Source organism: Acinonyx jubatus, chromosome B4 (genome assembly GCF_027475565.1).
Source record: "Acinonyx jubatus isolate Ajub_Pintada_27869175 chromosome B4, VMU_Ajub_asm_v1.0, whole genome shotgun sequence".
Classification (NCBI taxonomy): Eukaryota; Metazoa; Chordata; class Mammalia; order Carnivora; family Felidae; genus Acinonyx; species Acinonyx jubatus.
In genome coordinates, this window is record NC_069387.1 from 95052513 (window position 1) to 95065977 (window position 13465).

Consider the following 13465-nt stretch of genomic DNA (forward strand, 5'->3'; position numbering starts at 1 on the left):
CCTGAAACCATAAAAATCCTAGAGGAGAACACAGGCAGTAACCTCCTTGACATTGGTCATAACAACTAATTTCTAGATATGTCTCCTGAGGCAAGGGAAACAAAAGCGAAAATAAACTGTTGGGAGTTCATCCTTTGCCCATTTTCCAATGAGGTCTTTGTTTTTAAGTTTGTTTAAATATTTTTTAAATGTTTATTTATTTTTAAGAGAGAGAGATAGAGCACGAGTGGGGGCGAGGCAGAAAGAAAGGAAGACACACACAGAATCCAAAGCAGGCCCTAGGCTCTGAGCTGTCAGCACAGAGCCCAACGTGGGGCTCAAACTCACCAGCTGTGAGATCATGACCTGAACCGAAGTCGGACGCTTAACCAACTGGACACCCAGGCGCCCCTAAGTTTGTTTGCTTATTTATTTAATCATTGATTAAGGAGAGTCTTTTTTAAATATTCTGGATGCTAATTTTTTGTTGCTAGTAAGACTGTAATTTATCTTTTAATGTATGATGTCTTTTGTCATGCTGATGTTTTTAACTCCGTTGTAGTCTCTTTGTCCATTTTCTCTATTATGCTCCATGCTTTTTGATTTATTGAAGTATCCTTCTTCAATGTAAATCCCTGAAGACACGCTTTGATATTTTTTCCTAATTTTTAATTTTTTTTTTCATTTTACATGAAGTTCTTTAATCGATAGGGATATTTTCTATTGTTTCCTTTGTGTGTCATGATGTAAATGTAATTGCATTTTTGTTTAGATAATCAGTCTTTTCAGTGCTATTTATGAATTCCTTGTGCTAGTTCCACTCTTCTGTAATACCAGCTCTGTCTGCTATCGCCAGTATACACACTGGTGCCTCTGCAGCCCTTTGTTTTGGTCCCTGATCTATACGTGTATCCCTGCTTCAACACCTCTGCCTTCAGTCTAACTATTCGAGCTTTTTAGGTTTGCTATCAGGTGTGATGATTCACCCTGTCTTAAGCTCTTTTAAGATTGCTACTGTTAACTATGACAATCCATATGAATTTTCAGATGAAGGTAGTTTCTGGGGAAAAATCTTTTGAAAATTTATAGATTAATTTTGACATTTCTATAATAATGACTCTTTCTAACTTTATAAGGGATCTATAGTTCTTCGTTGTTAGTTTTTTGTGCCAGTTGTATAATTGTTCCCATGAAAACACTGAGTAAGTTTTAATTTCTTCACATAATATTTGGTTTTGCTGTATTTGTTTATTTTGCTTTTGAGAATATCTATATAATTAATTATTTAAATTAGTTTTTACTAATATGTATCAACTCTCTTGATTTTTTTTAATATAAAATTTATTGTCAAATTGGTTTCCATACAACACCCAGTGCTCATCCCAACAGGTGCCCTCCTCAATGCCCAGCACCCACTTTCCCCTTATGTACTGATCTGTGTCAGGCAACCTTGCTGCACTCTTTATTGATTTTATAGAATAATTCTAATGCATTTATTGGGATTTTCACATCAACTCTGAATAATAGTAATTTGTTGCTTTACTGCTATCTTTGGTTCATATTTCTGTTGTTTATTTACTTGTTCTATTGTACTGTTGCATACAGTTATTAATAGAGGCTATTTTTGTCTCACTGCCATCTTATGGGAAATGCATATAATGTTTCAAGATTCAGTATATATTTATTAAATGTGTATTTATTTATTTTGAGAGAAAGTGTGACCAGGGGAGGGACAGAAAGAGAAGGAGAAAGAGAATCCCAAGCAGGCTCCTCACTGTTAGTACAGAGCCGGACCTGGGGTTCAATCCCAGGAACCGTGAGATCATGACCTGAGCCAAAATCAAGAATCAGACGTTTAACCAAGTGAGCCACCCAGGTGCCTACGGTACATTTGTTTTAAAAATGCTCTTTAACATGCTAATCCATTCCCTTTTCTTCCTAGTTTCCTAAAGTATATTATTTTGAATGAATGCTAAGTTATAGCAAATGTTTTTCTCACATATATTGAGATCATTGTATAGTTTATCTCTTTTAGTCCATTAATGTGATGAATTACGTTCACAGAATTTTTGTTATTAAACTATTATTGAATTTCTGGGGTAAACTCAACTTTTTATGCATTTAATATACATTATATGTATATATAATTTTTGTATTGTAGAATAATATAATATATATTAATAAGTTACATTTATATATTATTATATGTAATATGTAAGTGGGATTTATCCCAGAATTTACATATATATGTATATATCCATACATGATCAAAAATGAGATTAGACTATCATTTACTTTGTCCAGTTTACATATCAGCTGCACAAGCATCATAAAAAATGCAAAGGTTTTACCCTTTTTTATTTTCTTATAGTAATTTGTATAAGACAAGAGTAACATATTGGAAAATTTCCCTTAAATTTACGTTGCTTATAAAACTACCTGGCATGTATTTGTGTGTGTGTGTGTGGGGGGGGGTGTAGTTTCCTTATTTTTATTTTTTTTCCAGTGATTAGTATTTTTTACTTCTTGAGTCATTTTTGACAACTTTGTAGTTTCATAGAAAATTCTTTTTATCTAAGTTCTCATATTTATTAGCATAAATTACCACAGTATTCTCTCACTATTTGTAATTTTTAATTTTTTCAGTAGTTATGTGTCCATTTTTCTTCCTAATATTGTTCATTTGATATTTTTTCTTCTTTTTCCCCCTGATCATTTTTTTCAGAACTTAACTGGTAGTATTTTTATAGATCTGATACATTTTATTTTTCATCTTTTCAACCATTTATTTATTTTCTATTTTGTTAATTGCTGCTCTTATGTTGTATCCTTCCATGAACATTCATTTGAATTTACAGTATTGCTATGTTTCAAATTTATTTAATTGAAAGCTTTCAATGAATTGCTATTTCTGACACCATTGAAATCTCTCTGTTTTCTTGGTCTCTGGATCTGTGGTCCTCATTTTTGGTTTCCTACTGACTTAAATATAGATTGCGCTGTTTGAATGTCATTGCCTTAGAATACAAAACATTAAAAGTTCTTAGTGTAGGGGACATCCCGAATTTCATAACAGGGAAGACTGAGACCTGTGTATTGGCTACGAGCTCATGGTTTGGATTACTGATTTGAAAATAGCAAGCAGTTGGTGGATACTACTCTTAGCTAGGAATATCTTTCCTGGCAATGGAAAAGATATGACATTGACAGCTAACAGGTGTGCCAGTAATAAGTTTCACTGATATGACCTGCCTCCAGTTGTAGAAAGAAGAAATAGTCATATGAAACAGTGAGTGATGTAAAATAATTTGATAAATTGTGTAGTTAGGCTTAAAGGGCTTATGACTGCCATGGAGAGAAAAGAGTTGAGGGCTTACATTTGTGGAAAGTATTCTAGGACAGTATGGACTTTCCCTGTGTTTTTGAATAATGGATAGCGCTTACAGTATAAGATTGAAAAGGAATATTATTGCTATGGAGGTAAATAGTATGATTAAAACATAATATAAGGTATGGTCATAGGATAATGAAAAGATCAGCTTAACTAGAGTAGAAGTTGGATATTTGGTCATGTGGGGAAAAAGTGTTGGTAGGTAATGGGGTGTTTCATTGTGTATGGTCTTGATTCACCGCTATCAGAAATTTGTTAAAAAGAAAAGAGTTTGAGGGCAAGGAGCTAACAAAAATGATGGTAATGGTGAGGACAATGACTATATACTTTTGTTGAAACATTATATGGCAAACACTGTTTCACGTACTTCTCATAAATGATTCAAATGAATACTTAGAAAAATCTTGAGGTGACTGTAATCTTCATCATCATCATCATCATCATCATCATCATCATCATCATCAGTAGTGGTAGTCATTGTTATTGTTATATTTTAATGTAGGTACTGATAGAACTTATCTAACATGCCTAACCTCTTCCATCTAGTAGATGACAGAACTAGGACGTTTAGCAAACATGATTCCTAAGGAGTAATTATTAAAATTAGTCTGGGGGCACCTGGCTGGCTTAGTCAATTAAGTGTCCAGTTTCAGCTCAGGTCATGATCTTGCGGTCCATGGGTTTGAGCCCCGCATCGGGCTCTGTGCTGATAGCTGAGAGCCTGGAGCCTGCTTCGGATTCTATGTCTCCCTCTCTCTCTGCCAGTCCCCTGCTTGCACTCTGTCTCCCAATCTCTAAAAAATAAATAATTAAATAAAAATAAAATAATTAGTCTGATGTGGTCCATAGGATAGACTTGAGAGAGTAAGAAGTTTTCTGAGGATGTCCTGGGAGGCTGTGGAATAATTCATCTGTGCAGTGATAGAGGCTTGGCCTCAGGAAGTAGTAAATCAGAGAGGATTTAAAGCTTCCAAGCATGGGTCTGGAGCAACAGGGTATTAATTCTGCTTTCTTATGTTGAATTAACTTTCTTTCCCTTTTATGTCCTTCTTTTATGGCCTGTCCATCCAGGCCAATGGGGACTTCTTAGCCAGAATTTCCTGTTAGAGGAGTACCCTATCTCAATGGAATGAACCCACCTAATTCCACTGTTATGCATAGTCGTCGGCTGGGAGTAAACTAAGGAAAGTGCTACTTTCATGATGGCAAATGCACAGGAGCAATAGGAGGAAATCTGAGCAGTACATTTTCACTGCTGCCACCTCCATGTATAGCATTTGATAAAAAATATCACTATTTTTAACTCTGCTAGTGTTTTCTTCCTACTCAACCTAACCTAGCTTTGTGACTTTTAGTCTATGCACATGTTCTGTTATGCTAGTCAGTTTATGTCTTCTAATTTATCCCCAGTCCTGGGCATACTGGTCAACTATTTCACTATGTCTCATTGAATTAGATGTCCCTTCATACTCTTTTGGGAATATCTACTGATTCCAATGTATGAATAACTCTAAGAATTATCTTTCTTTTTCTAAGCTCCTGCTGTATCTAGTGCTTCTGAAGAGTATCATGTAACTATTTTGATTTGGGGTCAAAATAATGTAAACCAAATTGGTTAAGTTTACTGATTTTGGAGTTGGATATAAGTGGATTTCTAATCCTAGCTCCATTACTTACTACCTGTGTTAATTTGCACAAGTCACACAACCTTTCAAGCCTCAATTTTCTGATCTGACAAATAATATAGTGATATTTTCCTTATAGTATTGTAATATGGCATGTAGAAGATGTTTAATGAATGAAAAGTACATTATTAATAATTTCAGCTGGAACTATGCATTTTCTTCACATTTCCACATTTTGATTCTCTATTACCTTTTCACTAGAGTTACTTCAAACCTAGTTTCACTCTTTCCAACTCACATAATCTTTGGGCCACATCACCTACATTCCTGAGAAGTGATAAGCCATCAATTTTTCAGTATTTATTGACAACCTGTCTCCAGACCTATCCAGTCTCTGTCTCTACCAGAGACAGAAGGGAGATAAGGGAGATAGAATCTTTTTCTTTGCATAAGATATTCAATAATTAAAAAAACATAAGCAAACCTCATGTCAACATGCTTACTGCTTTTTCCTTCTTCCTTCTGTTTCCATTGTTTTTCAATCTGGCTTTCACACCAAGTCTACTTAAATAGCTCTCTCTTAAATATGACATACTATGGCCTTCTCTTAGCTATTTTTTTTCCTTGAAATCTGAACCACTTATTCTTAAAACATGTCTTAAAACATGACACTACTTATACTTAATACTACTTCTGTTTTTTATCACAATGTATCATCCTTTGCTCTTAATTCCATTTCTTTACTGATTTTCTCAAGTTATTTATGGGATGCCTGTTACAGACACTGAAGTGCAGATCGTTCGGACTCTGTAGAGAGAATCTAAGATTATGTTTTCACTTTCCTTCACTACCACCTCAGACTTTTCTCTGAGCAATCTCACCCACTACAAATGCTAATTTAGGTCCTCAATCATAATCTGCCACTGAATTTCATTGCTACGGTCACATTTGCCTTCTGTTCTTCTGGTTCCCTACCTGTTCCTCAAACACCCCATGTTCTAAACAGATGTTACAATATTCACCTAACGCTTTCTTTTAAATTCTACATATCTGCTAATATCATCTTATAGTCACTAGGCTTTAAGGTTTAAAGTGATCTTTGTGGGGCACCTGGGTGGTTCAGTTGGTTAACTGTCTGACTTTGGCTCAGGTCATGATCTTATGGTTCTTGAGTTCGAGCCCCACATCGGGCTCTGTGCTGACAACTCGGAGCCTGCTTCAGATTCTGTGTTCTCCCTCTCTGCCTCTCCCCCACTCATGGTCTCTCTCTCTCTCTTTCTCTCTCTCATCTCTCAAAATTAAATAAAAAAATATTTAAAAAAATAAAAAGAAATAAGATGATCTTTGTTCTAGTCCTTACACCTATCTCTGGTTTATCTTCATTGCTACCATAATTTGCTTCTTCTGCCTCTAGATATTTGACTTCTTTTTTGGAATATCATAGCTAAGTCAGTTGACACTTGAACAATGTAGGAATTAGGGGCACTGACACCCCATGCAAAAACCCGCCTGTAACTTTGACTACCCCACAACTTAACTACTAATAGCCTACTGTTGACTGGAAACCTTACCAGTAAAATAAACAGTTGATTAGTACATATTTTGTATGTTGTATGTATTATATTCTGTATTTTTACAATAAAGTTAGACAGAATAATATGTTATTAAAATCATAATGGAGATAAAATACGTTTATAGTACTGTACTGTATTTACTGAAAACAATCTTCATGTAAGTAGATCTGTACAGTCTAAGACCATGTTGTTCAAGGGTCAACTTTTAAAACCACCTTTCCAAAATCCTTCCTTATCTTTTAACAGAAATCCAATTCCTTAGCCTTGGTATTTGATATTCTCTAATGACTGCTTAAATGTTATAACCCATCAAAACTTCTGTTGCCTGGGTTTATGCCTTTGTTCCTCAGTAGCATCTTCCCTACTTGTGCTTCTCACTTTTACACCTACATGACCATGCAAAGCCATTCTTACCATACTATACTCTCTGTTTAACCTTGCTCCTGGAATCCCATCCAGCCTTCAAGGTCCAACCCAAGCATCACTTTTTAAATTTTTTTAAATGTTTCTTTATTTTTGACAGAGAGAGAGACAGAACATGAGTGGAGGAGGGGCAGAGAGAGAGGAAGACACAGAATCTGAAGCAGGCCCCAGGCTCTGAGCCGTCAGCATAGAGCCCGATGCGGGCTCGAACTCACAGACCATGAGGTCATGACTTGAGCCGAAGTTGGACATTCAACCAACTGAGCCACCCAGGCGCCCCCCAAGCATCACTTTTTAGATCCCCTTTGTCCTTCATCTCTCTAGATATTAGAATTTTTCCCTCCTCTGAAACAGAGTAAAATATTTTCTTTTGTCATTCATTGTATAATATGTTGTATCTTCTCATCTCACTGAGGAGGCTTTAAGGTCCTTGAAAATAGAGACTTGTGGCATTCCTATTTATATTCTGCAGGATACTGAGTACACTACCTTACTTAATAAAGCATATGTTAAAGGAATCCATTAGTTGAGAAGATCTCCCTCTCTTCCAAGGCGATTACTTATCACTAAAGTACACTGATAAAGTAATAAACTGTGTATCCTGGCTGAATGCAAAGTAATTGCTATGCTTTTGCTAATTTCTCTTTCTCTCTCATCCAGTTAAAATGTTAAGAGAACACCTTCACTGAGCCAAGCACAGGGAACAGGGATACCAAATCATGAGGACACAGTCCTTTCTTTGGAGATGTTTAGTGTCTATTAGACTGATGTGCATACAGATGACTACAGTGTGAAATGAAACAAATTTTAGCTGAGAACTCATATGAAAAAAGTACTCCATATAGAAAAATTACTACCTAAGGAATGGGTTTATAAGCATGCTTTTTTTTTAAAATATTCTTTATAAAACGTTAAAAAAAATAGTTGCTTTCGTCCCTTTCTCTCTCTGGAACTTAGTATAGCAAATACAGGAATGGGTTTTCATAGGCAAGTCTCAAAATTATAAAAATCTTGCAGAAATAGTGCATTTACTCCCCATAAAGCTACTTAGGCTGTCTAACATCCATTTTGTTTGATTGGGTCTAGAATTTTGAATCACAGGTGAATGTAAGTTACAATATTTCAAATGGTGTTTACTTGGTGAAAACAATGTTTACAGACACCCCAAAAGGGATTTGGTGATTTCTTTTTTTAAGAAAAGGTTTGTGGTGAGTTATGCCTGCATTAAGAGGTGTGATCTTTGTTATAATCCATACCTAGTAGGTGCCCGGGATATGTTGGCTGAATGATAACAGTTGGAGATCCCATCTGTCTATGCAGTTTTCTATGATTTAGGGATTTTCAAAATTCAGCTTTGGAAAGAAAAGGCTGGTTAAATATAGAAGAGTGCATGCTACTCTGGAGAATTTTAAATGTTCAAGTGGGCAACACAGAGCATTTTCTAAAAGTTAACTAAATTACACAGTATAATAATAAAAGAAGTTCGGTGGTATTATATAACTTTTAAATATTGATTATATTTCTAGGTTTTATCTCCTGTTAGCACTCAACCCAGACAGGAAAACGGGTACATTCTTTATGATTAGAAAGAACTCTTTTGCCATTAGACCATGCTAAATTGATAGTTTTTATAGCCTGACAAGAGACCAAGTCATCATTACCTGGAGGGAAACACTTAAATCATCTGAAGATGGCTATTCTGTTCTGAAGGAGAGTTTGAGTTGACTGCTTGAGATTCTAACTCTCACTTCCCAGGTGGCAAGGGTTAGTTTTGCTGCGGAACTGACAGTTTCTACCCTCTGGGTGGGAAGATTAGATTGGGAAATGTATAGGAGGGGAGCTTGTCAAGGAAATTCAAGGAGCAGAGCTGATAAGTTCTAGAGGGAATTCTAACCTGGTCCTCTGATTGAATCATAAATGCTTATATTTTATGGACTTACACAAGTGTGGAGAAGATAAAGAGGAAAAAGCAGAAGAAAGAGCAAAGAGAAGAAGGTGTGGGAGGAAAATATATCAGAAGAGGCATAAAACTCTATGGCTTGTCCAGCTTATCATTTGTTGAGTTGTGAATAAAATACCAATTTTGAGAGCAATTTTGGTGATGACTGAAAATTTTTTTGAGACATTTCTTTAATGGTGATTCATGGAGCCTGAGTATCGGATTGCATTAAAACTTCAGACTCTAGGAAATAACTTTTAACAAACAATAGAAATTCATTTTTATGTCTCTGGACTGGCTGCAACAGTTAAGTTCCAGGCAAGATAAAAATCCATGTGTGATTCTTATGATTCTCTTGTAAAAAAGAAACAACTAATAAAGAAATGAATTGTCGGAGCGTGTGAATTTCTAATGGGTATGAAGTGGGATATGTAGTCATAAAGGGATTTTTCCCCCTAAAACCAGCCTATTATTTATATTTATACTTTTGCTGCTTATAATCCATTGCTCCATAGTTAAAAAATTTGGTGCAGTTTGAAATATCTTCTTGAAGGCTTATTTATATTTCATATACAAATTTGTGTTTCTCCAGGCTTGATCATCATTTGGAATGTTTCATATTGGTTATATGTCTACATTTTTGCACTGATAACATTATAGGTGAAATAGACTCTTAAACCAGTATTTTCTTCTATTATTCTAAATATTTATATTGATCACATGTTTTATGTGGACATATGGCTACATCCAGCCTCTAAACAAAGCATTCAGGAAATAAAAACAATTACCCCGGTAAAATACAGGTAGCTGACACTCATATCACAGTTACTGTTCCTCAGACTCAGTTTGCCTTACATATATCAATTCATGTAAGCTTCAGAACAATTACATTAAAAAAGGGCTATTATTGCCTACACGTTACAAGTGAGAAAAGTGAGAAACAGAAAGGTTAAAAAATTTTCCTAAGTAAACGTGGCGAGAGTCAGAGACAGGATTTGAATCCAAGCAGTCTGAATACTTGGTACTCCCTACTCTCCACTTCTACAGCTCAACTTTTAGTTGAGCCAGGGGTAGATGCATAGCTATGTTACTGCAAAGCTATATTTTAATACGATTATTTATTGATGTGGGTATCCCTCCCTTACTAGATTATGAGCTTGTAAGAACAAGAACTATGTTTTATTAACTTTGTCATATACAGTGCTCAATAAAATTTTTATTACTCCTGAATTACAGCTTATTATTGCCTTGAGATACTCTGTCCAGAAGACTGTACAAGGGAAGTCACTGGTTTTATAACCACAGAACTTTTAGATCTGCAAAACAAAATATTTAATTGTTATCTGTAAGTGGGGCACTGTATTCATGATTCTTTCGTTTGTTTTCTATTTCTAAGAGTATAATAGCATGAATGAAATAGACTTTTTGATTAATATAGGATAATTTTAGAGTCATTTTACTTGATTGACATTTTTTCTCTTCTTTTCTCTTTCTCTCTCTCTCCTTTTAATACTCTTTCCTACAGGGTGCTGCTCTAATTAGAATGCTGGCTAATTTTATGGGCCATTCTGTATTTCAGAGGGGTTTGCAAGTGAGTAAAATGCTTTCTATTTTGTCGTACATTTTCCTTGTCAATATATTTATTTTAAAGATATTTCACAGTTTGGGAAATTGCCAATACAAAATCGCCGAATTTGATGGAAAACTTGAAGATGAGTAAGGTGAACAATGTCCTTCCATATGACAAATGAAAGTGGTAGATAGGATTCTCACTGTATCAGCTGAGAAAACTTTGAACTACTGTGCAATTTAGATCTGTTTAATATGCATTTTTAAGTTGAAATATTTTTCAAATATATGAGATTCTAAATAATCGGTATGAGATTTTCTAAAAGCCTACTTCACTTTCCTTAAATTTGAAAGTTTATTTAAAGTGAAAATAAATTATGTTAGCTTTACATATATTTGAGAAAATCTTAATGCAATTTTTCAGATATTTGCCTTTTATGTTGTTGTTTTACTGTTGATATGATAAAATGTTATTTGTTCCAAAGCTGTTTAAATGTTTTTAAAATTAGAAGTACAATGTTTTAAATAAAGGAAAAAAAAAGAAGCAGTGTTATCATACTGCATTTAAAGTATGAAGTATGGAATCTAAGAGTAGATTCTTAAAAAAGAGGATTCTTAAACTCTTTAATGCAAACACAAATATAGAAAAATATAACTTTTATTCCATTGAATCTGTCGGAGTAAATCATGTTCCTAGCAGCTGTGATTGATGAATTATTTATGATGCATTCTGCTACTTAGAAGTGTCCTTTAAAGTAAATTGATGTTCACCTGAAATACAATTATGCTAAGACAGAGAGAGCAATCAATCTTATCTCTTCTTTGTAAAGCTTTTCATTTTGAAATTTAAATAAACTACATATGGGTAGTTTAGGTCATATTTTAGTATAATTCTATCTTTGCCCAAAATGAACGAAAAGGTAAAATGCAAAGCAAGAGTTAAATATGTTACGACAAAGCTACATATACTTAACACAACAAGGAAAAAAATATTTAAATTTGTTGAAGAATGATTTCCTTTAGAAAATATTCTTACAGATTTGTTTCAGCAGGGGTTGAAATTTACTTTAATCAGCTCTTTCCATTAGGGACACCTTCAGAATAGCTGAATTCTATTGAACCTATTTGCCGGGTGCTAGCGTCTCCATTCTGATCACATAGTTGGGAAAATCTTTTTTCTCAAAGAGTGCCCTCCATGAATATCAACTGTCTGGAGGAATGTCCTTCCTATCCCCAATCCTATGTTTTTTTCCCACTGAAGTTGTAGACTGTGACAGTTCCAGAAAATATCTAAGCTTTCATTAGGGCAACACAAATTGAATTTGATTTCCTGGTAGCAAGTTGATGTGAAATCATTTTCTGTATAAAATTTTTATTGTTTTTCCTCGTCTGTGTGTATGGATTTGCTCAGCAGATTGAATAACTCTAGTTATATTATTTGGAAAGGATTATTTTTTTTGTAAAATTTTTCTTTACCCTGTCGTATTTTTGATAGTATACAAAAGACATCAATTTTTAATAAACCCTTTTCTACTGACCCAGACTATTTAGTTTTTTCAGAAACAGAGGGTACCCTCTGACTCCTATTATATTAAACTTTTATTTGAAGCTTGTATTAATGTGTGCCTTTATGCTCTGATACTTGATTTGGTTAATTTTCAACTGAGGGGACTCTATGTTTGTCAACATTGCATTTCATTTACCTTGTGACATCTCATTGATCAGATGGATCTGTATCCTTCAGGACTTCGCTTGCAGCTTTATTTATACTCATCACTCAAACTGATTTAGTGTATCATCAGCAGTTTGGATTAGTTTACAGTAGATCCCTATGTCTAGGTGATAAATTATCATCTCTTGTGCGTGAAGATTTATGGGATACATTTTGGAAATGACCTCCTGAACAGACACTTCATGTCGTGGTGCTGAGTGGTCATAGAGTTGATATTAATATATTTCCCATCCACAAGGCTCTGGGGAGTCTTGGTTGACATGTTATAGGAGCTAATCTGGACTTTCAATGCTTCCCTCTGCTTGGGAAATCTATTAATTGTCTTTACATTAACCATGGCTTTTCTATGATGACAAGTGAAGGTTTATATTGCAGACAGACCCAGAGTTAGATTTACAGGTGTGGTCAATCCCAAATTGCAAATGGGATGCTTTTCATATATATTTTTCCCTCATTTCTTTTTTTCCTTCCTCCTCTTTTTCTTTCCTTTCCCCTCCTCCTTTTTTCCTTCAATTTATTTGTTTGTGCCTTTCATGTTCCACATAGGAGCAATGTTATAATGGTGATTTCTTTTAAAATTTGTGTTCTCTTACAATTTTTGTATCCTTATGACCCATCCTAAATGCTTTTGGGAACAAGGAAAATGTTTTTTACTGATACAACTGCAAATATATAAAATATAATACAGCTGACCCTTGAACAATACAGGGGTTAGGAGCACTCACCACCCCCCCTTGACACACACAGAGTCCAAAATCCACATACAACTTTTGACTCTCAAAAACTTAACTACCAGTGGCTTACTGTTGACTGAAGACTTACCAATAATATAAACGGTAAATTGATACACTTTTGTATGTTATATATATTATTTATTGTATTCTTACAATAAAGTAAGCTAGATAAAAAATGTTATTAAGAAGATCATAAGGATGAGAAAATATATTCATAATACTGTACTATAAGGAATCCACATATAAGTGGACTTGTGCACTTCAAACCCATGTTGGGTTTGAAAACCCTTGAGGGTCAACTGTATATATTATATAATATACACAATATAAAATGTTAAATCTAATATAAATTAAGATATAATAAATACAGATATAATATAATTTATAAATATAATATTTATATATTAAATATAATAAAAGTAATATAGAAAGGTAGTAGGTTTCTGGAAAGCTTCTAGATCAGTTCAGATGTTCATATTTAACTTGCAAAGTATCTGAA

At 34.3% G+C, this 13465-nt stretch overlaps 1 protein-coding gene across 1 annotated transcript in view; it reads left to right on the forward strand.

The window, feature by feature from the left end:
- TRHDE (thyrotropin releasing hormone degrading enzyme) overlaps positions 1-13465 on the forward strand; it is a 378788-nt gene that overhangs the window by 256882 nt on the left and 108441 nt on the right. The window contains exon 7 of the mRNA XM_027071244.2: positions 10457-10522. Coding sequence (XP_026927045.1) covers positions 10457-10522 — 66 coding nt within the window. The remainder of the gene's footprint in view (positions 1-10456; positions 10523-13465) is intronic.